The sequence below is a fragment of the Syngnathus acus genome, chromosome 13 (assembly GCF_901709675.1).
Source record: "Syngnathus acus chromosome 13, fSynAcu1.2, whole genome shotgun sequence".
In the NCBI taxonomy this organism is placed as follows: Eukaryota; Metazoa; Chordata; class Actinopteri; order Syngnathiformes; family Syngnathidae; genus Syngnathus; species Syngnathus acus.
In genome coordinates this window covers 15,189,987-15,217,026 of record NC_051098.1, presented here as the reverse complement: position 1 = coordinate 15,217,026, position 27,040 = coordinate 15,189,987, and the positions used below count along the sequence as shown (strand labels likewise).

At 42.5% G+C, this 27,040-nt stretch overlaps 3 protein-coding genes across 5 annotated transcripts; 1 reads left to right on the top strand and 2 right to left on the bottom strand.

Moving 5' to 3' along the window:
* Positions 1-1,921: 1,921 nt before the first annotated feature.
* igsf10 (immunoglobulin superfamily, member 10) lies at positions 1,922-11,890 on the bottom strand. Its single transcript, XM_037267252.1, has 10 exons — positions 11,741-11,890; positions 10,766-11,018; positions 10,217-10,346; positions 9,748-10,138; positions 8,719-9,474; positions 7,000-8,655; positions 5,754-6,920; positions 4,774-5,677; positions 4,215-4,581; positions 1,922-4,140 (listed from the first exon to the last, which is right to left on the bottom strand). The coding sequence occupies exons 2-10, from the start codon at positions 10,999-11,001 to the stop codon at positions 2,596-2,598; spliced, it is 7,152 nt and encodes a 2,383-aa protein (XP_037123147.1). The 5' UTR covers positions 11,002-11,018; positions 11,741-11,890; the 3' UTR covers positions 1,922-2,595.
* On the top strand, positions 10,926-22,691 carry aadac (arylacetamide deacetylase). 3 transcript variants are annotated; one of them, XM_037267254.1, is made up of 6 exons: positions 10,926-10,947; positions 16,867-17,384; positions 18,445-18,673; positions 19,273-19,342; positions 20,218-20,389; positions 20,747-21,355. In XM_037267254.1, the coding sequence occupies exons 2-6, from the start codon at positions 17,244-17,246 to the stop codon at positions 21,353-21,355; spliced, it is 1,221 nt and encodes a 406-aa protein (XP_037123149.1). In that variant the 5' UTR covers positions 10,926-10,947; positions 16,867-17,243. The 3 variants fall into 3 exon arrangements, with proteins under 3 accessions (XP_037123149.1, XP_037123148.1, XP_037123150.1); XM_037267253.1 differs by lacking the exon at positions 10,926-10,947 and adding an exon at positions 11,985-13,242; XM_037267255.1 differs by lacking the exon at positions 10,926-10,947 and having other exon boundaries at positions 17,244-17,384; positions 20,747-22,691.
* Positions 22,692-23,452: 761 nt separating this feature from the next.
* On the bottom strand, positions 23,453-25,928 carry LOC119132943 (succinate receptor 1-like). Its single transcript, XM_037268482.1, has 2 exons — positions 25,134-25,928; positions 23,453-24,892 (listed from the first exon to the last, which is right to left on the bottom strand). The coding sequence occupies exons 1-2, from the start codon at positions 25,134-25,136 to the stop codon at positions 23,942-23,944; spliced, it is 954 nt and encodes a 317-aa protein (XP_037124377.1). The 5' UTR covers positions 25,137-25,928; the 3' UTR covers positions 23,453-23,941.
* Positions 25,929-27,040: the final 1,112 nt, after the last annotated feature.

The window sequence follows — 27,040 nt, the reverse complement described above, 5'->3', positions numbered from 1 at the left end:
TTTAATAGGTACACCTGTACAATCTAATGAGATCCAATACAGCTGCTATATCATTTTCCTATTCATTAGTGGATTTTTTTTCCCCCACAGCACCAGCCATATGGTGACTGTCAAAATGAAATAAAATAAAAAAATAAGAGAGTGACACGCACGCACTCATGGCAGACGACGAGGCACACCAATGGACTACCAGAAGGGAAATTGCATTTTTAGGATCGATGCATACCTGGCTAGCAAAATGTACTCCGTGATTTTGCCGGCTAACAATTATGGAAAATAATGCGCTCATATTATTTTACAGTTGGGGGGGTTCTTGTGTCACTGAGGTATGTGCTAAGTGCTGCTAAGACAGATGCAATGCAGCAGGTGGTCTGCATGATAACGTCATGTAATATATATCAACCTCTTGAAACGTAACCTGTGGAAACAGTTTACTGGTTTTATTGGGTGCCACGTTTTTTTGTTGATTCTGCTTCCTCATTTATGTTGCAGTTAAATGCCGAGCCAATTATACACAAGCTTCTGTTGTAAACGAGCACTTTAACATTCTTAATTAGATGAGCTGGCCAGTTTAACAGCTCGAACTCTGGTTTGTTGTCATTTGGAGATGCTTTGATGTCTTTAGCATGATGCTGGTTGCGGAACGTACGGTTTACAGTCATGGGGGGCTCCACCGACTCACCTGGTTGTCTTCTGAAGGGGGCGCAAAGACCACATCTGCAGACAATCAGAATGGAAAACCCTTATTGAAGTACCGTAATTTTCGGACTATAAGTCGCACCGGAGTATAAGTCGCACCAGCCATAAAATGCCCAAAAAAGTGAAAAAAAACATATATATGTATATAAGTCGCTCCTGAGTATAAGTCGCCCCCCCACCCAAACTATGAAAAAAACCGCGACTTATAGTTCGAAAATTACGGTACTTCCACTGTCCTCAGGCCCGACATGAAAAAGGCAAAGAGTCACGTTTTAATAGATGGATGGATGTTTATATTGCTATTAATATTTTGTCTGACCCCTGACGAATAATTACGACAATTTTTTTTTTTAATTCAAAATGGTGTCCCTCAGGGTATAGTCTCGTAGTTAAAGTAAGACGGCAGCTGACAAGGCCTGCCTGCAAAATAAATAGCCTTTGAATGTTTGGGTTGACCACAGCATGACACAGCTTCCCTGAAGACGACGTGCAAAGATCTTAGTTGTGGCTAAAAGGCCCAAGTGAGGATTGTGCAACTGTGGTGTGAAATTATATCGCCGGCGTAGACACCGAGAAGTGCGCACTCGCTACTCTACTGTATGCTTGCCGGCAAGATGGAACTGCGTGTTGCAAATGTTTTGAAAAGGATCTTCCGCTTATACGGCAACCGATCCTCAGGGAATGTGTTGCCGAGTTTAGCATCAAAACTAAAGAACGGAAAAGTACTGTACCGTGTTCAGGCCTCCCTCTCACAAAACCAAAATGCAACACCAGACCAGAAGTGAAAAAGTCACCACAGATGTGATTTTCCAAGGTGGCCAAGGAAACCGTCCTACGCACCTCGTAGCGAGCAAAAACACAGCGTGTTTATCTGACTGGAAGCTAGTTGAACTTTCTCTCCAGTGTTTCACTTTAGCAGCTGCAGTCCCACCGCCAGACAAAACACACACTTCCTTTCAGTAGCCACATATCAGCCCAATCTCAAATAATACAATTTCCTTTTAGACACCAAAGTGGAAGGATCAAACTATAAAAAGATTCAAAATTATTATTATGGTCTGAGAGAGTAGAACAGTGGAATAAAGGGCAACATTCCTAATAATTAACCACAAGTAACAACAACAACAAATCTCATCGAGATAATTGCTAAAAATCCACAATGGTCTATCATGTGATTTAATTCACACATTTAATTGTGATTTGAAGGAAAAACTGCAAAAAATGAAATGTTAGATTTATTTTCTCCCATACATTAGTAGGTATGACACAATTATATACTGTATTATTACAGATAAGCATAATGTATAACATTACTGTAAATTCTTGTGTACAACACAATCAATCACAAGTCTTTGAAATCTTTTTAGAAATAAACGCATCTGCTACAAAAGTGAATTATGGAATCGTGTATTGTTGTAAAGAATGTTACGTATCCAGTGTCAAACAATTTTCATATTTGTATATTCATAAAAAATAATAGACATTTTACGGTTTGTTCTTTGCACATCTTCTTAATTTGCTGCTAAAGGACGAGCCGCTGACAAAAGTGTATGTGCTCTAATTGAATCCATATGTGTGGCCAGCGTTAAAGCCTCAATGGAATCACTTTGGGTTCAAATGTATGAACACTTTCTGCTCCTCGAGAATCCCCCACATGAGTGAGTACCAGCTATGATTTTCCAGACATTCACTCCTAAGTCACAAAAACAAATATCCATCCCACCAGATGTTTTTTTTTCCAGTTTTCTTTTCTTAATCCCATTTAAATCGCACCGTCTCCTTAATGTCCTCAATTTAAATCAATATAAAAAATAAAATCACAAATAATGTACAGATGGGTCCATTACTGTCGTGATAAAAACGTCTTTTGAAGCCTGTTGCCTTCTGCCGTGATTTTTAGAGTACACGCACATAAACAGCCTTTAGGTCTGTACCAAGATGGTTTTTGGCTACACACTTATACGTGCCCGAGTCAAAGGCTGAAAGCTTCTGGACCACGAGCGTGCCTTGAGGGTGAAGCAGTTCACTTCCCAACCGTCTCCCTTGTTGGGCCACCGACAGAACGGAATGATCCGGCAGCTCCCAAGTAATCTCCGGTTTGGGAACGCCAATGGCAGCGCAGTTGAGTTTCACGGGGGTTCCCGCCATTAAACTCAAGGTTGGAGGTGGCATTGCCGTGATGCGTGGAGGGTAGGCAATGATGACAACCGGGACTGTTAGCGCAGCCTCCCCCGCATCATTCCGAGCTCTGCAGATATAGTTCCCTCGGTCATATAAAGTGGTGTCCTGTACAATTAGAGTACCGTTCTTGAGTAAATTGTAGCGCCCCACGACTTGAGGCTGGGTAAGCGTGTGGCCCCCAGGGAGTGTCCAGTAGATCTTGGGTTTTGGACTTCCATCAGATAGACAATGAAGGACGAGAGGCTCGCCGAACATACTGCGGATTATTCCCCTCGGCCTTGTGAGGATGTACGGCTTTTGGCCCACATCCAAAATGACCAGTTTTTCAATGTAGCCCATGATGTTCTTGGCACCGCAACGGTATTTCCCAGCATCCTCAACGCCGGAGTTATAGATGACTAAAGTTCCATCGTTATCTACCCGTCTGTGGGAGTTACGCCCAGCGGTAAGCCGCGTTCCATTGGGTAGAATCCAAGAGATATCTGGCTTTGGTTGTCCGTCAGCAGAGCAGTTCAGAACGTTGGTTTTCCCCAAAGGAGAGAGAATCCGTTCATTGAAAGGGTTTTTGAAAATGGGTCTTCGGAGCGTATTGGTCACCTCGAGCTGTACCACTAACACGGACTCTCCGCCATCATTTGTCGCCATGCAAAGGAACTCTCCCGTATCAGTAGGACGGACATTACGAATTTCTAAAGTCCCGTTATGATGGACATTAATCCTGCCACCAAAGTAGGGCGCCCTCAGAAATATGTTATCTGGCATTATCCAGGTGATAGTCGGTGGAGGACTGCCCTCAGCTTTACAGTCGATGAGTTTCTTCGAGTATTTGGTCGAGAAATCTTTTAGAACAGTCCTGTTCTGATGGTAACCGTTGATCACAGGTGGGTTCCCACCAATTTCAAGTTTGTAAACCCTTCGGTTTTCACCAGCAGGGTTGCGAGCCACGCAAACATATTCCCCACCATCGACTAGCTTTGCGTTCCTAATATCCAAAGAGCCATTTACGTGCAACAAGTAGCGTTCGTTAGATGCTGCTATGACATCATTGGTGGGTAACATCCACAAGATCCTGGGTTTGGGTTCACCAATGGCTTCGCAGTCAAAGCGGATGTTACCCCCGGGTTTCAATCTGGCAAAGGTCTCGCTGTTTTGGCGTATCTTGGGAGCTGCGGTCACAACGGTGATATGTACGTGCATTTCATCTTTTCCCACTTGGTTTTCAGCGATACAGGTGTAGTCTCCTTCCTCTGACATACCAACCTGGACAAAAACATATAAACCGTTACGATAGATCTTTTACAATAATTCACGACGGTGTTCTGTTGTTGACTCACTTGATTAACATAGAGCGTTCCATTGTCAAACAAAGTGAAGCGACGTATTCTCCTTCCTCCGTTTAAGGAATCAGCCTGCAGAGCACTGTTGACAACAGTACCATCGGGAAGTCCCCAGGAGATCTCTGGCTTTGGAGCCCCCGAGGCTTTACAATCGACCTTGAAGTCATTACCATACAGAACTTTCTTCTTGCCATGAGGCTTGTGGTCTATCTTAGCTGGCTTCATTGACACCTTGACCTTCATAAGTTGGACGTCATCACCACTTGTGCTTTTAGCCATACAGAGATAGTCACCTGCATCTTTATCAATCACAGAATTGACCACCAGAGTACCATTTTCTAGAACCTGGAATCTGCTACCCATCCTAAGGAGAGGAATCAACATTGGAAAGAAGAAGGGGAAAACTGTTCAGTGATGATCCCATCATTTCCCATTTCACAACATTTAAAAACCAACAGACAACAATCGCATGATTGACAATAAATCTTTATCAATTACCTTGAGCATGCAGTCAAAAACATTCTGGACATTACTGTTATTGGCGATGGAATCTTACCTATGTGATTGTTCTACCATCGCATTAGATGGTAGCCTCCATGTAATCCTGGGTTCAGGTTCTCCGATTGCTGAGCAGTTTAGCTTGAGCTGATCCCCAAAATACAACTCGGTTACTTGCTGGGATATCACCTCTATTTTTGGTGCAGCTTCTCTTCTCTCCACCGTCAAAGTCACCACTCTTCGCTCCGAGCCCGTGGAACTAGTTGCAATGCATTCATATTTGCCATTGTCAATTGGAGACAAATTCTTAATAAGAAGGGTTCCATTTTCATAAACAGATATCCTCTTGTCCCAGGCAAATCTCTGTGAATTGACCAAAATGCCATCTTGCAACACCCAGTGAATCCTTGGCTCAGGGCTACCTTGACCTGTGCAGGGCAGCCATAGGTTTTGTTTTGAAACAACCTTCACCTGCTGCCGTTTCTCCTCGAGGATACCTGGTGGAGCAGCAACCACATGCAGGCGGACGGTAGCTGTGTCAGCTCCGGCCTGGTTACTCGCAATGCACTTGTAGTGACCTCTGTCAAAAACAGACACCTGTCTAAAGACTAGAGTCCCACCAGCGGTCACTGAAACCCTTCCATTGGGTGTTCTATGGTCTCTTACTTGAGTCCCGTTTGCCAGAATCCAGGAAATGGCCGGTGTAGGCCGACCATCTGCCTTACATTGAATCTCCACGGTATTCCCAGCATGAGACTTTATCTCTCTCATTTTCGGCTCGAGTATACGTGAAGGGTAAGCGACCACTGAGAGAGTGACAATAAGTTTATCTGATCCATGATCATTCTCAGCAATACAGATGTACTGTCCGCGGTCCTTCGTATTGGCGTTTTGTATCGACAACGTGCCGTTGCGTAACAACTCGAACTTGCCCATTTTCCCCTTGATGGTAACTGTGTTTCCTGGATGGGAGAAAGAAAAACCTGAGAAACAGTTCTCTTTAAAAGCGCATACCAACAATTATCAACATCTTAGTACCTGTGCTTGAGGAGAAGCGTTTCCAGGATATCACAGGCACTGGGTCTCCAACTGCGTCACATGGTAAGAAGGCATCCGAGTGGGTCAGAACCGTAAAGCTCGCTGCATTGCCACCAAGTATTTTGGGTTTTCTAGTCATGAGCATTGTTGTTGGTTGAGTGCCGGCAACATTGGGTCTGGTCGTGACAAAGACATTTTTGACATTGTTTCTGTTGTATGTGTAGATGTAGTCTTGTTCTGGTCTATATCGAGTAATTGTTTCAAAGGAAATGTCTTTCTCTGTATTCTCCTTGGTTTGCACTGTCGGTCTGTTTTTTTTTGTAGTTGCTGTGTGACCCTTAAATGTCTGTGTTGGGGTTCTGATGTTATAGTAGACTCGATTTTGAGGAGTTGTGTAAGGTTTCTCCAAGGCAGGCATCGTGTTTGAGTGGACAAAAGGTGTTCTCGTCGTATAGGAACTGCCCCAGTCGACTCGGTTGTAAGCATATGTCAGCTCCTCCGATGTTTCTGTGGTTTTGTCGATTTCCCCTGATGTTGTAAACATTAGAGCTTTTGAGGCACCCTTTTGTCGTAAAGTTGTTTGGACAGTGGTTTCTGTTGTTTTCTTGTTGTCAAAAGTCGGAGTTGTGTTGATTGAATACAATTTAGTATTTTTTAGTTTCTTTGAGGGTCTCCTTCTACGTCCTTGGCGCCCTCTCTTTCCACCAGGTCTCGGTCTGGTTGTAGGAAGATCATCACCGGACCCATATGAAAATTCTCTGTCAGGATTTTTGTCTAGGGGTGGCTTGACTGTAGGCGGGGAGGGAAGAGTTGGTGTTTCAGCAGTGGTCAAAGACTTGGAGTAATAATTTGGGGTCACGGTAGTTACTGGCTGAGCAGTTGGCTTCAGATCTGATATCTCAAAATCTGCAGAGAACAAATCTCCATAATCGTCATCAAACAAAATGACTCTTGTTTCTGTTCTTGTGGTTGGCGATAGAGACTCATATTCTGTTGGTATGTGTGTAGCGATGGTGGGTTGAGTGGCAGGAGATGTCGTTAAGGTCACTGTTGAAGTCTGAGGTATCGCTAATGTTTCTGTGGTGACTGGATTTCTTTGCCTTCCTTGAATCTTTTTGTTGACAATTTTTGCCCCGAATTGTGTAGTGGGTGTGGATAGTTCCATATCTGTGGTTGAAAACAACAAATAACAGATCAATTGTTAGGTCAATGTAAAAACTACACAAATGGTATCAATTAAATGTACCTGTCGTCACTTCAATTGTGTATGGCAACGTTGTATTCCGCTCAGTTGGCTGGATCAGTTTCTTGATAATGGATTGGATGTCAGTAATCCTGTTGGGTTTGATGATGCGTCTGCGACCGTGGAACTTTCTTCTGCGCCCACCTCCTCGACTATTCTTGTGCGGGATGATATGGATGTGCTGCTTGGAGATGATGGTGGATCCCAATGATGGGGAGTTTATGGTTTGGGTGGTATGGAAGGTGATTTGATCGTCCCGCCTCTGTGTGGTGGTGACAGCTGTGATAGTGGACTGGCTTTCAGGATCGTAAAGCTCCATGGGGTCTGTGCCATCCCTCATTGGAGTTACATTAGGATCAAGGGTAAATGAGAACACCTCAGTGGAGGTCTCTGGTTCTGAAGGATGCTGACCGGAGAACTGGAGCTGGGTTTCTTGTGAAGAGTCTGTAACAGTTTTGGGAAGTCTTTCCAGGGGATGAAGATCTGTGGTTTCATCAGAACTAAAGGGGCTTGAGTTGGGTGAAGTCGGGTCATACATTGTGACATCTTCTCTGTCACTCATCAGCGGAATGTTTGTATATATGTTTTCTTTGATTGGCGTATAATCTGTTGTTTTTTCTATTTCTTGACTCAAAGTGACGCCTTGGCTGTTTTTTGTGACTGCTATCGAGTTTTCCATTTCAAAGTCGCCACCTTTTTCAGGGTTACGTGTAGTGGGCAGAAGTGTAGCAAGTAAAATTAAATCGTCACGTGCCTCACCTGAGCCAATTTCATCATCGATTGAGTCTTTTTCTGTATTTCTTTCTTTGGTGTTTTCTCTTACTCCACCTTGTGCCTTCTTCATAAATTCTGCAAATTTCTTTGGATCAATTTGACTTTTTGTTTTATCAAAGACCCTATGACCAAATCCACGTCTGTTGCTGGCTGAATGCCTCCTCTGACCTATTTGGCTTTCTGACCTACTTTTACCCCGTGACCTCAGTCTGGAATGACGTCGATCAGAAACAATGGTTTTGGCTCGATCTGATGCTTTGTCAGAAGGGATGTTTGTCTTGTCAGTTAAAGTTTGCTCTACCGGGTTCTTCATTCCCATGCCTGATCCATCATGATCAAAGTCCGTCCATACCTCTGAGCTTTCCCGTACTGTCACCTGAGAAACCAGAAGGTCAATTCCCAAGTGATTAGCAGCCAAACATCTATAAAATCCTCGGTCCCTGGTAGTCACGCTCTCGATCAGTAGAGTGCCATTCTCAAACACCTTCTTTTTTCCTTGAGACCTGTCCAATATGGAGTGGTCTGGGAGTATCCACTGAATAGAGGCCTTTGGACTTCCTGAGCTGCTACAGTCAAAAATAAGATGTTCCCCCAGTTTCTGGGATACGTGGACACCATTGACATCTGTCTCCTCCACATCAGGAGACAATACTGTCAGTCGAAAAACCAGAATGTCAGCATCCAGGTAGTTGGTGGCAATGCAGCGATAGAGGCCCGTGTCCGAGGCATCCGCACCCCGAAGGGTGAGCTTCCCTTCGGCTGTGATTATCATTCTGTTGTCCTCACTGACATAAGGGGCTCGGACCTTCATGCCATCGGGTAAAATCCACTCCAGCAAAGGTTTTGGATCCCCTCTGACTTGACAGCTCAACTGAACCACCTCGCCTGCATTGAAAAACGTAAACATCAGTTCTGAGATAAAACGTTGGAGATGTTTTCACTACTCACCCGATATTACGATATGCTCCGTTTTGGTTTGATTGTCTTTCTTAATCATTGTCCAAGGGTAGCGGTCTTTCTTGGGGAAGGTGCTTTCGACTCGTAGGTTGACTTCAGACTGGTACTTGATATGCAGAGTCGAGAACGTCGTGGTGGTGCGGTCAAGCTGCAAACTAACCTCACCTTGCATCAACCACGCGGGATTAGCTTTAATCTCAGCATCGATATTTGTGTGGAGCTCATCCTCGCCCGTTTTCATCTGACTATACCGGTACACCATTTGGGGAGTTTTAGCCAACATCAAACCTCTTTCAAGTCTCATGGGAAATTCACTGTAGGCTGCCAGGATTTGCCACAAATGTTGGAGATGTTCATTGTCAAGGTTGCACACCAAATATGAAGTTATGGTCGTAGTGAGTGCAGTGATATTGTAACCCGCCTCCTCCTCTAAGGTAAGTGAGAGGTTCTCAAAATGAGATGGCCTCTGGACAGTGCAAGACAAGCTGGCATCATTGTGAAACTGATCCGTCAGGTTCATTTGTATGGAACCGAGTGGGGCGATGAAGTCCCTTGGGGAAACTGGAGTGAAATCCCCTTCGTCCAAGCTGATGTTTTTCTGTTTTAGATGGATCCAAGGTTTGGTGCAAGTGAAGGCATCACTCGGAAGAAGAGAGAGGCGTCTCTTTTGGAAATGAGTTGGGTTTTCACAAACGGGACACAGCTGGCCTCGAGGATATCTCCTGTCCCGCTTACATTTGAGCACTCCTGGAAACATTCAAACATGATTTTTAGCCGGTTGTAGAGAATGACTATTCAACCTATGGTCATGTAAAACCATAAAACAATATCATAGAAGAGTCATTTATGATTTGCTTATACGTGGGCCAAGTCATAAATTCCAAGATAGACTTTGGCTCTTGAAAACTTTCTTTCCGTCTCATCTTGTGTGCTCGGTCTTCTCACTGCCTATGAGGTCAAAGGTTGAGTAAACAAGTCTGGCATTCAAAAATGGGCCAACTAGAAGAATGCATCACTCACCCGTGTGCTTCCGTGTCCATAACGGGAACCAGTTCATACGACAATCACACGCCCAACGGTTGCCATGGAGAAAAAGATTCTCCAGACGGCTGCAGCCAGAGAAGAGCTCCTCCGGCAAACTGCTGAGGAAGTTGTCCGACAGGTAGATGGTCTTCAGCGAGGACAACTTAAAGACTTGGCTGTGTCTCAGGGTAACAAAGGTATCTGGGTGGAGCTGTTGCAGGTGGTTGCCCTCCAGATTGACTAACTGGAGATTCGTCAAGCCATAGAAAGCCTCCGGGCTGACGAAGTCAATGAAGTTGTGGTCCATGTGGAGTCGCTGCAGATTCTCCAGGCCTTGGAATGTTTCTTTGTTGAGTTCTTTGACTTTGTTATAGGACATCTTGAGGGTCTAATGAACAAAAAAATCCAGAGAATCTATTCTGGCTAAGAAACACACATTGTCTTTTTGATTAGTGAAGATAGTCACCTGTAATGATCGTAGATCTCGAAATGCTCCGTCCTCAATACTGTGAATAAGATTGCTGTGGAGCATCAGTATTTCCAATTTTTCAAGACCCGAAAGAGAGTTTTCACGCAGGACGGTTATGCTGTTGTACCTGGAAAACGTAAAAAATACTCAAGCAATCATTTTGACCTTTCAGTATATTTGAATATAATCAATGACGAGCTGTCAAGTGAACCGAGCCTTTCATTAAATGTTATTTCCACTCGGTGTAGAATAGCGCTTTAGGTTTGGACCAAAAAAATGAACAAGGTAGCTCATCTGGAACAGGAACCTTCCTGCTCCTCAAAGGAGACAATGAAAAGGCATCGGCCAATTTTGTCAAAATGCTTTTAATTAAAGGCTGACCCAGCCATTTGACTTTTCAAAGCTATTATGACGTCAGCATCTTGGAATGCTTGAACCTCCAGCATCGTTTAGGTCAACTAAAGAACAAGTCGAGAAGCCCTCAGTGGATATAATAACCCCTCGTTCTCAGTCTGCTAAACATTAGAGAGAAAAGTGGAATCTCACCCGAGGTTAATTCTTTCCACAGACGGCTGGATGTGGGCAGGCACCGCGTTCAGGTAACGAAAGGTGCAAAACACTTCCGTGGCTGCCGAGCACACGCACGACGTGGGACAGTCGCCTCGAACCGGGGACACGGCGGCCAAAAGCAGTAAGAGAGACCCCGGGGACGGCAGACACCTCCGCAGGTATGAACCTCCGCAGGCGCTCATTGTGCACGGAAAACTCATTTGGATCTGCATCGTAAATTTCAACCCACCTAGAGACAGGAAAGCAGACTGTGGTCAGGATAACAATGGTGACTAATTCTTCCCAAATAGCAGCAAAATTGATGCAGTAAAAGTTTGGAGGTCAAGACTTGTTTAATTAGTGAGTTCATTCGGAGTAATGCGTTAGAATAAAACAGGCAGGATTGGAATTTGGAAAGGAAAATTAATTGAATAATACAAAAAAAAAGTCTACAATTACAAAGAAAATTATTTTGCCCAATTGTGATATTTTGATTTATTTATTTTATTTTTTTTCGGGGGGGTGTCCAAAGAGCAGCAGTACTTGATAATGTTGATGATTGTGTAACTTTTAAAAATACAAATTTAAAATTGAACTTAATGTGATCAAATATGAGCCACGGTTGCACAAACTACTTTAATTTGGAAAATCTACAAAAAAATAAATAAATAACGGCCCCTTCTAATTTATATCTTTATTCAATTGCTTTTGGTTTATCAACTCATTGCAAAACGAGTTTGTTACCTTTGCTGAAGTGGTTGAATAATTTGGATGGTAACTGCAAATCTTTAAAAAAAAAAAAGAATCGTGCAGATCTTGATGACATGCAATAAAGTTCCTTTAAAGGTTTGTCCCAAATACTGTCCAATATCATGACAATATTCTCAACCCTAAAAACACTGCTATGCTCTTGCATATGAAAACAGTAACACAATAGCAATGCGGAAAAAAACAATGGTAATTTCCCCTCACCTGTAAAAACAACTTGACTGCCACCAAATTAGAGCTCCAGTAGAAGAAAGTGTTCCAACCGATAAGCCTCCAGAAATAATCCCCAGATGGGCCCGCTTCTTGTGGAGAGCATGTCTAAGGAGCGCCTGAAGCTGAAACTTCTTTTTGGTCTTATACGCGCCCCCCTACCGCCTCCCCCCTCCCCTTCCCGTCTCTTTCCAACCTGCCCGAATGTAATCCTGGAGTAGCTGTGAAATATAAGGCCCGCTGGAAAAGACACACATCTGCTGTGGAGTGCTAAACCTGGCCGAAATGACTGCCAAGATAATAGTATTTCATTTCTCTCCTATTATTCCCGGAGAGGAAAAGTCATACAGCCCTTTTGTGTTTGAATATTTTTGCCTTCTCAAATCCTATATGACGTTGCTATCAAAGATGTCCGATACTACTTTTTTTTCCCAGACCGATACTATTACTACAACTCGAATGTCGTCGTTTGTATCTGAAGATTTTTTTTTTTTTGGTTGAAAGGGACTCGAGTTATCTATTTATGGACAGTATGAAGTTTCAGTCGGACTGGAACCACAAAGCAAGGAGATCAGATAGCCTGCTCATAAACGTGTGGATGGATGATTCATGTGGATGGAATGAGAGGATAATGAAGATCTTTTCATCTATTGCTTCAGATCACAAAGATCGCAAAGACTTTATTTGTTTGCGTTTTTTAGTCCAACATCTGGTAGCCACACAATTTGGACAACCGACTTCTCGGGAATTTTATTGATATTCTTCCTTTTTTGATTCAAGACATTACAGGAACCACTCAAGTGCTTCAGGTCAAAAGTCTTCTCAGTATTTTTTTTAACTCAAACGCTCCCGTCCTCGTTCTCATCCCTCGCAGTTGCGATACAAGCATGAATAAATTCAATTAGTCGGGATTCGGGGCTTATTCCCGTGAGCTAAAGTGAGTTTAATCTTCTGAAAGAGCTGATTTTCCTCCTTGCCAGTGTTATGTTCTGGCAGTGGCGGCAATAAATGAAAAGTTAAGCTTATTCTTGGCTAGCAATAAGAAGCTTAGTAAGGCTGAGGGGAAAGGATGAATACGGAATCGCATAGATTTGCGATATTTTGTGTCTTGGTGTGTGTTGGATTGGGGAAAACAGGAGCAAGGATGCTTGTTTGGGATTCTGGTTCCCCGTCCACTTGGACTTAGATCGCAAACCAGCTGTATTATTCATCAAGTAATAATTCTTCAAATGTGGTCCGACTGGTAAGTTTGCTCAATGCAGGAAAATAATTGTAGCCAGTTTAAAGGCCAAAGGGATGACTCAGCAAACTGTCACAGCAAGCTGCTAGGCTCTTGGGTATACATGAGGACACATTCACCTGATGACCTTCGGTCGGTGCAGTATTGCACTACGTCATACCGAGAGGTGATTTTGATTCTGAAAATGTTCGACTTCTCGCGGCTACGCCGTCGACTTCTGGATACAAGGGGTGGATCGCACAGGATGTTGTCGCAGGTGAGTTTATGATATTCTTCTTACAGTTCGGACTTTAATTGGGGGTGCTTCACTGTGGGAGAGGAAATGACATCCTTCAAATGTTGACATTCAGCCCTTATATCTTGAATTATTGTTGTCTCCACTGCCGGAGCTAGAATTTTATCAGGGGGGGGGGGGGCAAAGATAAAAAAAAAACCAGTTTCTACAAACCCAAATTCAAATCCTTTTATATTCAGCCCTTATATCTTGAATTATTGTTGTGTCCACTGCCGGAGCTAGAATTTTATCAGGGGGGGCAAGTATACCCACCCCGAAAAAAACATTCAACAAATTCTTGGAAAAATATGTAATAATTATCTGTCCTGGCATATTCTCATAAAAGATTTGCTCATAAAAAGTCATGTACAGTATATGCAATGAGTCGATACTTCTTTTAATATTTTGTGTCCATCCATACTTTAAATATATTAAAATCTAATTTAAATGATCATCTAAAGCACAGAACCAAAAATGTGGTCCTTTTCTTGACCCTGAAACATCATTGACACACTGAACTCACACATGGCCCTTTGGCTTCTTGCTGATTTGACAAATGTCATCCGTGGTGATTCCAGAGGTTCATCATCACACGAAGCACACATTTTCTTAGCATCACGTTCAACGTTTTCATGTGGGTTGCAACATAGTCTCGTGGTTTGAGGCATTTGGACTCTTGTCTATTGTTCCCGTCCACGCCGCGCACCAAAACCAGATGCTTGTCAACGACTTGGCGGATTGTCCGCAATACGGCTCATCATGCCAGAAACATTGGGAAGCAATGTTGCGCTCAGTTGAGTGCAGGCTTCTCTTTAGAATTTATAAATATATTTTAGAACATCAAATAAAATGCTGGCCGGGCTTAACTGGGCTATCCCTTCCCCTCCTTTACTACCCCCAACGTAGCGTCATATGTTTTTGATTCATCTTAGCTTTGCCCTACTGTTATAAATTACGTGTCTGGTTTTACTGAGCTTTCTGCTGCATGAGCAAAAAATGCTCAACTTCCTGCCCTTTGCTATGTGGCAATAGTAATAGTAGTCATTCCAAAGATGACTGTACAGTCTTTTACTTTGAACATATGGACAGCATATCGTATGTTTCTGATTGCCTTGGGGATCTTGCACCGTGACCACAAGGCTTCCTATCCACCCGCTACAATAAATTCCTCCTGAGTGGTCATCGGGGGGGGCCTCCAGTCCCAATGAAAGCTTTGCAGTTCATCTAAGCTTTTTATAGGATATAAAGGTCTCACTGGTGTGTTATGTAATAGTGTGATAAGCCCGGCAGTTTGTCATCAGTGACCGTCATCAACACCTATATAAAGTTTTATTTGTCTTTGGAAGAAAAACAAGGTACTGGCTGGTAAACAAGAAAGATATTGTTGACAGCTTTTCTTCGGTTTTACTTGTTCAGTTATCTTTACGTGAACTTCCGAGTACTTTTTGAAGTGGAATTAAATATACACACATATATACACATATATTAAATGCATATAAAAATACACATATACATACATACATACACACATGCTATACAAATACACACGTATACACAGCCACATATACACATCCACACACATCTACATATATATGAAATTAAATATATATATATAAATAATATATATATAAATAAAAATAAACAAATAAATGAAAATAAATAAATAAATGAATGAAATATACATGAAAATATTCAAATTAAAACTTTCAAATTGATCAAATCTATTTCGATTCCTTATAATACGGTCTGTTATTTTACAGGAGGCGACACGGCACACAGTTTAGGTCAACGCAGAGTTAGGTCATGGCACCATCTGCTGGGCGCTAAACGATACAGTAGTACATTGTAAAATAATGAATCGGTTTCATCAAATGAACAGACTACAGGAGTACATAGACATTTTCATAATAATTATTATCATAAGCGTTAGTCGTAGTAGTGAGGAGACTGACACTTTGTTACTTTTGTAACAATCCCATTAGAAGAAAAGTCCCTCCTCTGAAAAGTCCCTTCCATCAACACACGTTTGTATGACTTTAATATTGCACAAGAACAATTCTTTTGTGTTGTGTAAGTGTCTTCGCCTCCTCTTTGTGCAATGGTCTGCTGATAGCAAAGTTCAAGTGTAATGAGGTGAAAGACTCCAACATTCCTTATCACACAAGTCTCGTACAGCTGACTACTGATAGAGCGCTAATCCGCTGCTGTTTCTTAGTAGCAGTCCCATGATCATGAGGCACCTCGGAGAAAAAAAAAAAAAAAGTACATCTTGAGGTCCAGGCTGCTGCTGTGCTTCCTGGTCACGTCATAATCCTACCATTAACTTCATGTCATTTCAAGGAAATCTGATATATTGGGATACTGAGAATGATCCGTCATTGTGGTATTGGGGCTTGGTATCGGTAGAGTTGAGTACGCTGAAAAAATCATTCCGAGTCAAAAGGTCAAGTTTCCAAAATATGCACCAATCTTATAAATGAGTACTGATTTGGAATGTTGATTACATGTTCCACCAAAAGCTGCTTCATGAAGATTGACGGAGGAATTTCGGAGATAAAAGGGATCATGAGAATTAGGCCACGCCCCTTTTTGCTGAAAGCCAAAATTCGGCAGGCCGTATCCCCGGACCCACTGCTCCGATTGAGTTAAAATTTAAGATATAATGTTATGCCATCACTGTTAAGATGTACGCAAAGTTTCCTTTAAATCAAAATCTACTTAGTGAATTCAAAACCCCTAGCTCCTGCAAATGCCCCCCGTCGCCTCTGCGGGAGTTCTCCAAATTCAAAAGTTTGAAATGTGCTTACTGCTGACTTCTTCAGCAAGTTTGGAAATTCTTGAGGTGTTCCATATGGCTCCAGCGAGGGTTAAATTGAATATCGCCCATAAAATGCTAGTAAAATATGAGCTAAGCTTGCATTTTAATGAATGCAAGAGCACTCTTTGCCCAGCGGGATGTTCGGTGTTGACGTAGCATCGCACAGCATGGCGCTACGTGGATGAAGACATCCACGAGTGTGTTACTTGACACGCCCGAGAGCGAAGGGGCTTGATGAAAGATTTATCACCCAAACGTGGTGGTCTCCTCAGAAGTTTGGTGGGTTGGGGTTCTTGAGTGTCTTATAGTTATTTACTATTCCACCCTTGCCACAGCAGCTATCCAGTTGGAAGATGAATTTCCTCATAACATCTCTGATGGCAGGGCTAATTGAATTGGCTAATTCCAAATTACAAGCAACTATAAAAAGTTGCTAGTTTCTCCGCCACGATCTCGCAATTTAGAGAGTTAAAAAAATGGTGGGAACAAAATTGTGAATGAATTTTATAGTGCTGGGGTTGTCATTACGCTTATGCCAACTGAAAAAAGTCGTCTTGTTAAAGTATTTTATATGACAACTTCTAAGGTCACCAGATGTAGACCAGATTTCCATGCGAGAACAACATCTCCCTTCTCGGTCTCCTTCAGTGCTCAATAAGTTCCTCATGCAGGTTTTTGTCATTTTTAGCAAAAGATTGGTGTTTTTTTTGTTTTTTTTGGTGTAAATAAAGCCTCATCCGCTTTAATGTACGTGTCAAATTGATTTGATTTTTATGTTCTCTTCCCAGCACGTGCGGGCGACAAGATCTGGCGGGACACGAATAACAACACGTTCACCTCCGTTGCACCTCTAACCCCCCGCTGTGAGAGCTGCATCTGATCCAGAGGCACCTGAAGAATTCACAACTCGGGCCAAAGAGGGACGGGACGGTTCTTGCCTCGTGCGCACCCCCCCCACCCTTGTCACCTGACCACTCCAAACGGCGCTTCCACGCGCATAGAGAGAAAAGACGAGCTGCGTGGCGGTAAATGTCAACAAACACGCGCGGCTGAACAGCAGGGGGGAGGAGAAAGAAGAGAGAAAAAAATCTTTCTTTTTTTGCGCGCGTAAGTTGAGTCAATCTTGAGCGGTCGGTCTCTCCACACAGACGCCGCCGCATGCACGATGAGGCTGGGAAGCATCTTTTTAGTCGTGGCTCTTTGCTCCTTTAGCGCTTATTATATTTACGAGCCCATTCCTGAAAATATAGACGAGAGATGGAAACTCATGCTGACCGACACTTTCTTCAGAAGTCTCAGCCACCTGGTAAGCACTCAACTCTGCTTTTTTTTATTTACACTTGCAAACCTGATTTCCATGTCATTAGGAAAAATATATTGTAAAAATAAATTCTTTAATCACCTTTTAATCTTCTATTCTATATGTGGTCAAAATGATTTGTAAATTATTCTAATTGGGATTTATAAGGGAAATAAAATAATTGATATTTGCTATACATAAATTAAGATGTAGATGAAAGATTCGGCTTTGTAGATGAATTCTTGTAGGCAATGCATTGTATTTATATTTCGCTGATGTGGTTCCACCAGATTATGTCAAATGCTAATCCATGTGTAGTATAGTCCTGCTCACACCTTCTAATAATAGAGCCTATTAAGGTATACTGTTTCTTCTCCCTGCTGGGGGTTATTAATATGACTCTTTTTAAAATCACATGCATCGGTTGTTGTTGTTGTTGTGAGAAAATTAATCGGTGAAGGTTTCTCGACTCTACTAGGTTTGTTGTTGTGAGAAAATTAATCGGTGAAGCGGTTGGCTCAGACTGTAATGTGATTATTTTTGATAATTGTATTTCTTTTCTACTTGCATGACTTGTTTTGTACAAAGATTGCATGAGAGGGCTCGATTGTGTACTCATCTTTTTTTTGGGGGTGAACCGATTCAATTACTGATTAGGTCAGTGTTTTCCAAACTAAAAGCAGATGCTTGCAAATGTCTTATGATTAAACACAAAAGATAATAATCAGTCAGCTTTCACTACTGCAATCAGAGAATCATTTCTGCTTTGGCAATCTTGATTTCAAACAACAGCTTTAAAGATTAAAGGGATGGCAAACTCATTTTTACCGCAGGCCGCATCGTAGTCATAGTTTCCTTCTGAGGGTCGTTATGACTGTCAACCCAAATAAATGTATGAACGTCTCATATTAGTTCACTTGGCACTTTTTGCATTGGCACATAAAGTCCATGTGTCTTTGCCGGGCCTAATATAATACCACTGCGGGCCAGAGTTCGACATCCACAATAATAGTCATCAATATAATTGACTAGCTAAAATTGACCCTTGCTTTGTTTCCTCTTTCAGGCAGATTTCAGTGAATTAATAGGTCTGAAGGACTACATGGGAGTAATGTACGTTATCACCTTGCTTGAAAACATCGCACCGGTTTCCGACGAACACATCAACGTGACGGTGGAGGCGTTCGACGGGGTGGAGGTGCTGCTTTACCAACCCAAGCAGCAAAGTGGCGAGATGGAGCTCAGGAGGGCTCTCATATACCTGCACGGCGGAGGATGGTGTCTGGGGAGCTCACGTAAGCCGAGATTGTAGTGATTTTTAGACATCCGATCATGGATAATAACAAAGCCGTGAAATTATTTCGGAAGAAATAACACACCGTCTGTCGGAGCGGTGGGGACCTCAAAGGGGGGCCCGGCTTTTCTAATTCAGGACCCCTGACGACACACCGTTCAGTTTGACACGTGTCGTGCTGTTCTTGCAATCTGTTTGTCCTGGGTGTTTGAGAAAATTATTTGAGAGAATGACTACAAGCTATTCTAATTAATGTTGGGAATATTTCAACGGGTTCTTGCTTGGATGTCTTTTCCGTGTTATCGCTTGCAGTCGTTGCGTAAATAAACGAGCCTAACAAAAATAGCCAATGAACTAACATCGAATATCCCACGGGTTATTGTCTAACGTGTTGTGACAACATTTTTCTTCATTGACGGTCCGATAATTATCCATCCGATAGTTATGGTGCACTAACTGGAATGTTGGAATGAATTGAGTTTGACCTGATTTGACTGGAGTAGCTCTTTTTAACAGGTTCATCTGCAGCGAGCAGAGATGAGCCAATGTCAGTTACGTTGCCCTCTGAAAATTACTTTGTGTTCTGTCTTCTCTTCACAGATATGGGCCCGTATGATTTCCTGGCCAGAAAAGTGGCTACTGAGCTAAACGCTGTCATTCTCTCCGTAGAGTAAGTCATTTCTGTCAAGATTGGGTTTAGGGCAGATGCTGGAGTTCACTCATAAATGAATTTCATTTGGAGACACGAAACAGACACAAATTATTATGAATGGTAAACTCAATAAACAGGAGGGAACATAAACAACAGGGAACAAAACAAAGCAAAATAGTATTTGGACTTGAAACAGATCAAATAAAACCACAGCAACAAGACAAGGTACAGAGAAAGACTTTGAACTGAATGAAAGCGGAACTAAATACAAACAAAGTGACGAGACACAAAGGATCGGAGGAAGCTGATTGGCTAACGCAAAAGATCGGCCAAACGAGCACAGGTAGACGCAATCACCTGACGAGACCCAAGGGACGCAAAGGAAAACAAAATTCTAAAATCAACTCCAAAACAAATCCTGAAAATTTCGGACCAATTTATTCAGTTTAGTGGCCTTAGCAAAGGCTGACTAAAAAATAATAATAGAATAAAAATAAAAAGCTGTTCATACTTGTTTTCTCTCCACTCTAACATAACTCCAGTACGATTATGAACAAAGTTACAAATCCTGAAAATTTCGGACCAATTTATTCAGTTTAGTGGCCTTAGCAAAGGCTGACTAAAAAAATGAATACAAATAAAAAGCTGTTCATACTTGTTTTCTCTCCACTCTAACATAACTCCAGTACGATTATGAACAAAGTTACAAATCCTGAAAATTTCGGACCAATTTATTCAGTTTAGTGGCCTTAGCAAAGGCTGACTAAAAAAAATGAATACAAATAAAAAGCCGTTCATACTTGTTTTCTCTCCACTCTAACATAACTCCAGTACGATTATGAACAAAGTTACGAATATATTCAATCTGCTCGTGGAAATTTTCATCTTTCCAGGTACCGCCTTGCCCCTCCTCACCACTTCCCTGTTCCGTATGAGGACGTATATCGTGTTGTCAAGCACTTTCTCCAGATAGACGTGCTCGCCCAGTATTCTGTAGACCCGGGCCGAATTGCGGTGTCCGGTGACAGCGCCGGGGGGAACCTGGCAGCCGCTGTGTCCCAACAGGTAAATGAAACCTCTACGTCTTGCGAAACAGGTTAAACCAAAAGTAAAAGACTACTAAAATCTGAAGTAGATGCCAGCTCGGTATACTTTACCACGGGCGATTAACTTTTACACAACAGCAGTCATGCTGGTTCACAATCTGCTGCCTCTAAAGTCAACTTTGCAGCTCTCTAAAATGCTTCTGGGGGTCATGTGTGAATGGCATAGAGACAAGCATGTGGGTTTTGGCTTAGGGGTTGATGGATCATGTCGGCTTTGAATCACACAAGTGGTGAGATGACGCAATACGTCGATGTCATCAGACGCTCTCGGGCGATTTCAGTAAGATATTTTCTTCTCTCTGCCGTATCGTTCCAGTTACTGAAGGACCCAACACAAAAGGTTCAGTTCAAAGCCCAAGCCCTCATCTACCCTGTGCTCCAGGCACTGGACCTGAACACGCCATCTTATCAGCAGAATCAAGACATGCCCATTTTACCACGTACCCTCATGGTACGGTTCTGGAGCGAGTACTTCACCAGCGACAGGGCATTTTTCAGAGCCATGATGGCCAACGCCCACAACAACCCAGAGTCTTCCAGCCTGTTGAAGTTCGTCAACTGGAGCGCCTTCCTGCCTGAAACGTATCACGGAAAATACAATTACAGCGCCCCGGAAGTAGCGCAGGGAGAGGCGGGGCTATCGTTTGAATCTTTATCCGACCCGAGGGCGTCCCCGTTGCTGGTTCCGGACGCGGCTTTGCGCGGTCTACCCAAAGCCTACATCATGACATGCGAGTACGACGTCCTGAGAGATGACGGGATTATGTACGCCACGCGACTGCGCGCCGCTGACGTGGAAGTGACGCACGAACACTACGACTCGGGATTTCACGGAGCCATTATGTTCACCGTGTGGCCGACGGACTTCCGCATCGGTCACCGCATGACGGACAACTACATCAAATGGCTCAAGGAAAACTTGTAAAAGAAACCCTGACATTCACGCAAGGGTCGTTGAACCCGAATCCTCTCAGTTCGGCATTCATCTTTGTAAATATAGTAGATTGGGAAATTGTCTCGAGTATATTTGTCACATCTTTGACACTGTAAGATTATAAATACATATTAGAGTTGTTGTTTTTTTACTTTGAACGGTGTTTGAAAATCTTGGTTTTAAGACATGTATAGTGGGAGACTAGATTCCCCAAGAGATGCTGTTTCGGTTCCCCCCCAAACACAGGAGAGCATCAAAAATTGTTTCTTGACTACTTTCATTCCGATAAGGTTCCCACGTGTCCCTGAGTCTTTTCAAAAACGGATTTCCTAGTCTTAGAAAGTATTCACTGCCGTTGATGGCTATAGATGTCAAAGATCCATTTTAACCGGGCTTGGCAGTTCAAATCCAACATACTCCTTGAAATTGTCTCAGCGAGTTCTTAGTGTGGGAACACGGTGTCCTTGAGTGAAACATTTCTTTGGATGTTTAAGATTGCAGCGAGTGTACAATCGATCCGGAAGCACACAATTCCCGACATGCCAATCAATATAGGTACACTTTAAAGATTTCTTAATGGGGATAAATGCGGGTAAACAATTTATTGTATAGGACGATTCAAATAAGCGAGCCCCGCCTCTGCTTAGGTCAATGTAAATATTTGTGCGAGTTTATTCTTCTGTATTGTATGTAGGTGTGCTTACATGTGTTATTCAACCCCCCTTTGGAGATCCGCTCCTGAAATCCTCCACCGCTACAAAGGGATAATAACAGTAACGTGAAATGGATTATAAGAGACTCTCCGTGAGAGAGCGAGAAAAAAAACAACAAAAAAACGTATAGTGCTGGTTAAATGGATTACACTTGCATAATGTATGGAATGTGCAAAACACATTTCTGTTTGCCTGTATTATGACGAGTACACGCACTTCGTAAAACTCGATATTCCCTTTCGGCTTTGGCCAAACTGTCGAGATGGATTCAGTTCTCATGTTTTTATTTTGGGAATCTTAGACACATGGGATACCTGGTACACATGGGCACCATGTTGGATGTTCACTATACTGGACATTGTTTACCAAAACAGGGAACAAACTGAAGTTGGCTTTTAAAGGTTAAGGTTAACGACATTCACGCAAATTCAAAATAACAATGTAAACATTGCTATTTTTTACGGTTGGTAGTATGTTATTGTGAGCTGTATCAAATGGAGAAAGAAATTTTGTGTCGCCACGGGGTCGCAAAAAATATAGACTAGCCAACAAGCCCTTTGCCTCGTAATTATGTTGCTGACGTACGATCAATAAAATAATAACTAAGAATATTTTCCACTGGCAGTGTTGTTCTATTGTCAGCGTGATGAGGATGAAGATGACATTTTTGATATGCTTGGCTATTTTCACAAACGTCTTCAGAGCTTTTCACGTTCTCTTGGGATTTATTTGACCTTCTGTTTTTGATTTGAGTCCATTTTCTTCCCAGCACAGCCTTGACCTACCTCCCAAATGTTCTCCCAACAGTTGCCTCACATTGGTGCTGGTAACACTTGCCCTTTCCCTTCCTTTCATATTTGCTCGCCGAGAAGCTTTTCTGCCTGCCCCTCATGCTCTTTGACTGGCTTCTTGTTGAATCAAAGTTTTGGTGCATTTCAGTTCTGATGTCTGGTTTTTTTTTTGTGTTCAAGACGCAGTATGTAAGAAACTGCTGCGGTGTTTCTCGGACATACACTCTAGGAAATTATTTATGGGGTTAATAAGTAAAGCTCCAATCAAGGGCTTTCCATGTATAAAAATTGCAACAACAAAAAAAAAATCTGACAAAACATAGTATACACAAAAAATTCCCCCCAAAAATATATTTAAAAAATCCACACAAAAATGGCAAAATGTAAAAGAAAAACTAATAATAATCCCCAAAAATATTTCAACTGCCTTGGCCATCCTGCAATAGGCCCAAAAATCACGTGGATTTCCCATGATGCACCAAAATCCTCAAATTTTTCCAGGTTTCAAATAAATTTTTCCCCCTATAACAAAAATGTTTGAAAAGAAAACTCATTATTTTAACACATGTATTAACCACAGGGATAATGTTTAAAATATTTTATTAAAAAAAATAGTGAACTTTAAAAGTTTGAACATGAACGAAGGTTGTAATGAAGTCAGCCACTGTAAAATCAGCACAAAATGGAGTCTTCCAGTCTTCTTACTTCACATCGAGTAGCTTAGTATGTAAATCATCTTTACTTACATTTATCTCTTAACATTCCCTTTTCACTCAGTGAAATAAAAGCTTAGCACTCAGACAGGAATTGAGTTCACATGGCGAACGCTGAGGTCTGGTGAGATGATGTCATGCATGTTGACAGTCCATCCTTACACAATGTTTTGGAAAACATCCAAAACAAAACAATTGACACTTAGTTGCTGTGTTGACGTCTTAATTTGCTTACGACACATGGTGACATGCTGACATCTTGCCTGTCGTCACTTTAGAGGCATAATTTTCGACCCAATAAAGTGGAGAATAAATGAACAAATTTGCTCAAATTTATAAGTGTTAATTATGATGAATTTTTCACACAGGCTCTCTTGGCTGCGATGTCTTTCTGGCCAGCTTTCGAACTTTTGCCAGCAGGAACTCACGAAACCTGTCCCCCATGAGGAAGTAGAAGACGGGGTTGATGACGCTGTGCAAGAAGGCCAACGGTCGGGTCAGAATGTAGAAGCCCTCGATGTACATCCTGGTACACACGTGCATTTCCGCCCAGGCCTGCCGCGATGCTATCCTGACGTTTCTCATCACGTGATACGGCGTGTACAAAACCAAAAACATGGCCGACGCCGAAGCCACCACCCTGAGAGCGTGCTCGTATTGCGCCGTCCCGCGCCGAAAAACCGTTTCCTGAGTCTGCAGTAGCTTCGCAATCCGTCTGGAGAAACCACAGAGTCCGAGAAGGGGTAGAACGTAGCCGGTTAAGGTGAGCCCCATGCTGTAGCCCAAAACGCTGACATCCCCCTGGAGGCTGGCAAAGTCATTGCAGCGACTCCAGTTTCGACTCTGCAGGTCCTGGAGCATCAGCGCTATCATGGGGATCACCTCCACGTTGACGGCGAGCCAGCTCAAGCCGGTCACGACCAACGCCGCCCGCGGCTTCAACAGGAAGTGGTTCCGTGTAGGGTGTCGGATGAGCAAAAAGCGATCCATGCTCAGCCAGACCATAAACAAAATGGATGAGTAGAGGTTGACATGCAGGACGTAGCGGTTGATGACGCAAGCGTAGTAGTTGGTTTCTCTCTGCTGGTTGGCGTAGAGGTAGGAGAGGCGTGGGAGCGTGCACAGGAAGATGAGGTCAGAGATGGCTAGGTTGAAGAGGTAAACATTGCAGCTCTGCCACTTGGGCAGGCAAAAGAGGTAGCCGAGTACAACCACCAAGTTCCCGGGGAACCCGATGCAGAATTCCAGCCCGTACGAGGGCGACAGGTAGAAACGCTCGAGCACATCAGCGATTTCTGTACAATTCAACACCTGGGAAAATACAATTGCAGTAATGTTTTTTATTTTTAATTAATTTGATTTATTTTTGTATATATGAGAATATTCAGAGAATTTAGATTCATTGCCAAAAATAATTATCAATTAATTTGGTAATCGTTTAAGTTGCCGATTAATTGATTCATTGTTGCGCAAGCAATGAAACAATTAGCAACAAAACTGACACAAATGATTAAATCCAATTCAAACTGAGTAACTTTTAAAGTGGACTCACCATTGTGACATCCAGCCGGAGTTCGTGAAAGCGCAAATAAGTCGTGAGCAAAACAAGTGCAGAGTCCTGCTAACCGCAAAGTGGAAACGGTAAACACCGAGTGCTGCGGGTACTGCAGACTTTTATGAGTTTTGGGGGAGAAAGAAAAAAAAAAATTGATACCACCACGATGAAGGAGCCGTGTCATATTTCCCAGCAGCAAACACAAGGCCGTGTTTGGTGTACAGAGAATAATAGCGAGTTGTTGACTTCCATTTGTAAGGGTGGACGTCAAGTGCTTTTTCACGCCAATTGCACAACTCGTGAGCTTGATTCGGACGTGCGTCTCGCTGCATATTTTGGCAACAATGACCACAATGTTGGTCTGCCTTTTGAGAGCACATGATTCACTGCTGAGAGACATGTGAGGGTTTTTTTTCTCGCTAAAAAAAAAAAAATGCAAAGAGAGGGAACGTAATCTAGGTATAACACAATCCGTCCATCCTCGGGCGACTCGATCTGCGTGGGTTATTTGCTTGTATTACTAAAAGCTCAAGAAATGATTATGCGGCATTCCGAAGTTTTATTGGAGTAGGAAGCCTTCCAGTTGAAGGTCACCAATGAGGTTCGCAGAGTAAATCCTTTTTATCAAGAGACATTGAATAGCTCTGCGCGAGATAACGGAGAACAAATATTTGTGGAATATGTGAGAAGTTCTCACTGCAACTACTCAGAGCAAAACAAGAAGCCGTAGAGTCGTTAGCAGAAAACAGGTTTTCCAGCTTATCCGTGTTATGTCTCTTGGCATTGCGAGTTTTCTTTTGTCAGCTGATTTTGGGTCTATTTACACAGCGCTCCGAAAGGCGACCTCCTTAGCTTTTCGACTTTTCAATTGAAAGGTTACTGACAATGATGACAAACATGCTAAGTTAGCTAATGATAACAGGGATTTGTTTTTTCTTTTTGAAGAATAGACACATATTTTGCAAGTGGTCAAACTTTTGTAAACACCTGAAGCACATTATCATCTTACAGAGGTCATGAAGTGGAATAATCTCTTTCCCATCGTCCTTCCAGGCACCATTTTACAGAGCATAAGAGCTCCCTCTAGCGGTGGACGCGTGTACTTACAGTGCAAAAAAATGGATCACACAATTGGATGTATTCATACAGGAGTCTGTAAAAACAGCACTTTTGTGACACGTGGGGAGGGACACCCTGACCTGGTTACCAGCCAAATTGCAGGGCACATTTTTAATCACTATTATATAATAAAAAAAATGTTTCTGAAAATGAGCTTCTTCGTGATAGTACTTTTCAAAATCGGACTTGGATAATGAGGAATATTTTTAGGTGGTTATAGTTTGCGCCTCGTGTATTTCCTCCTCCCACAATGATAAAAAGGAAATCAAAATATTAGACACAGTAAACTGCAACAAGTGACCTGTGATACCAAAGAAATTCGACAGAGGGCGGCAGATAGCCAAATCTCCAATATTTGGCCAACACGCCACAAAACGCTACCACGTGATGATCACAGTAATTTATGGTGAACACATTTAATTGGAATGAGAAAAGAATGTCAAATTATTACGTTTCTTGGAAAAAATTGACATTTAAAAGGGGTAATAATAAAAAGCATGCAGTGAGACATGTTGAGAACAAAAGAAATCATGGGGGATTGATTTGTCAAGGGTCAAGCTGTGTCAATTAGTGTCACCGTGACCTCATTACTTTGTGTGCATGTGTGTGTGTGTGTGTGTGTGTGTGTGTGTGTGTGCGCGTGTGTGCGTGTGAGCGAGAGAGACAGAGAAAAGAGGAAATCGAAAGTAGCAACTCGAGATTCCTCCTTATGCAATGGACCCTTTGACCTCTTATCTGACACAGTAAACAAGGTCATTTGTTTCGCTGGGAAAAATCCACAAACG

What these genes read in the sequence shown, in the direction of transcription:
- igsf10 (XM_037267252.1), bottom strand. Translation starts at nt 11,001, where the DNA reads ATGCAGATCCAAATGAGTTTTCCGTGCACAATGAGCGCCTGCGGAGGT. An exon ending in ATGGACACGGAAGCACACGG is followed by an intron (nt 9,475 to 9,747) that starts GTGAGTGATGCA and finishes GAATGTTTCCAG; the next exon opens with GAGTGCTCAAATGTAAGCGG. An exon ending in CACAATTGAAGTGACGACAG is followed by an intron (nt 6,921 to 6,999) that starts GTACATTTAATT and finishes TTTCAACCACAG; the next exon opens with ATATGGAACTATCCACACCC.
- aadac (XM_037267255.1), top strand. Translation starts at nt 17,244, where the DNA reads ATGAGGCTGGGAAGCATCTTTTTAGTCGTGGCTCTTTGCTCCTTTAGC. An exon ending in TCAGAAGTCTCAGCCACCTG is followed by an intron (nt 17,385 to 18,444) that starts GTAAGCACTCAA and finishes TTCCTCTTTCAG; the next exon opens with GCAGATTTCAGTGAATTAAT. An exon ending in ATGGTGTCTGGGGAGCTCAC is followed by an intron (nt 18,674 to 19,272) that starts GTAAGCCGAGAT and finishes TTCTCTTCACAG; the next exon opens with ATATGGGCCCGTATGATTTC.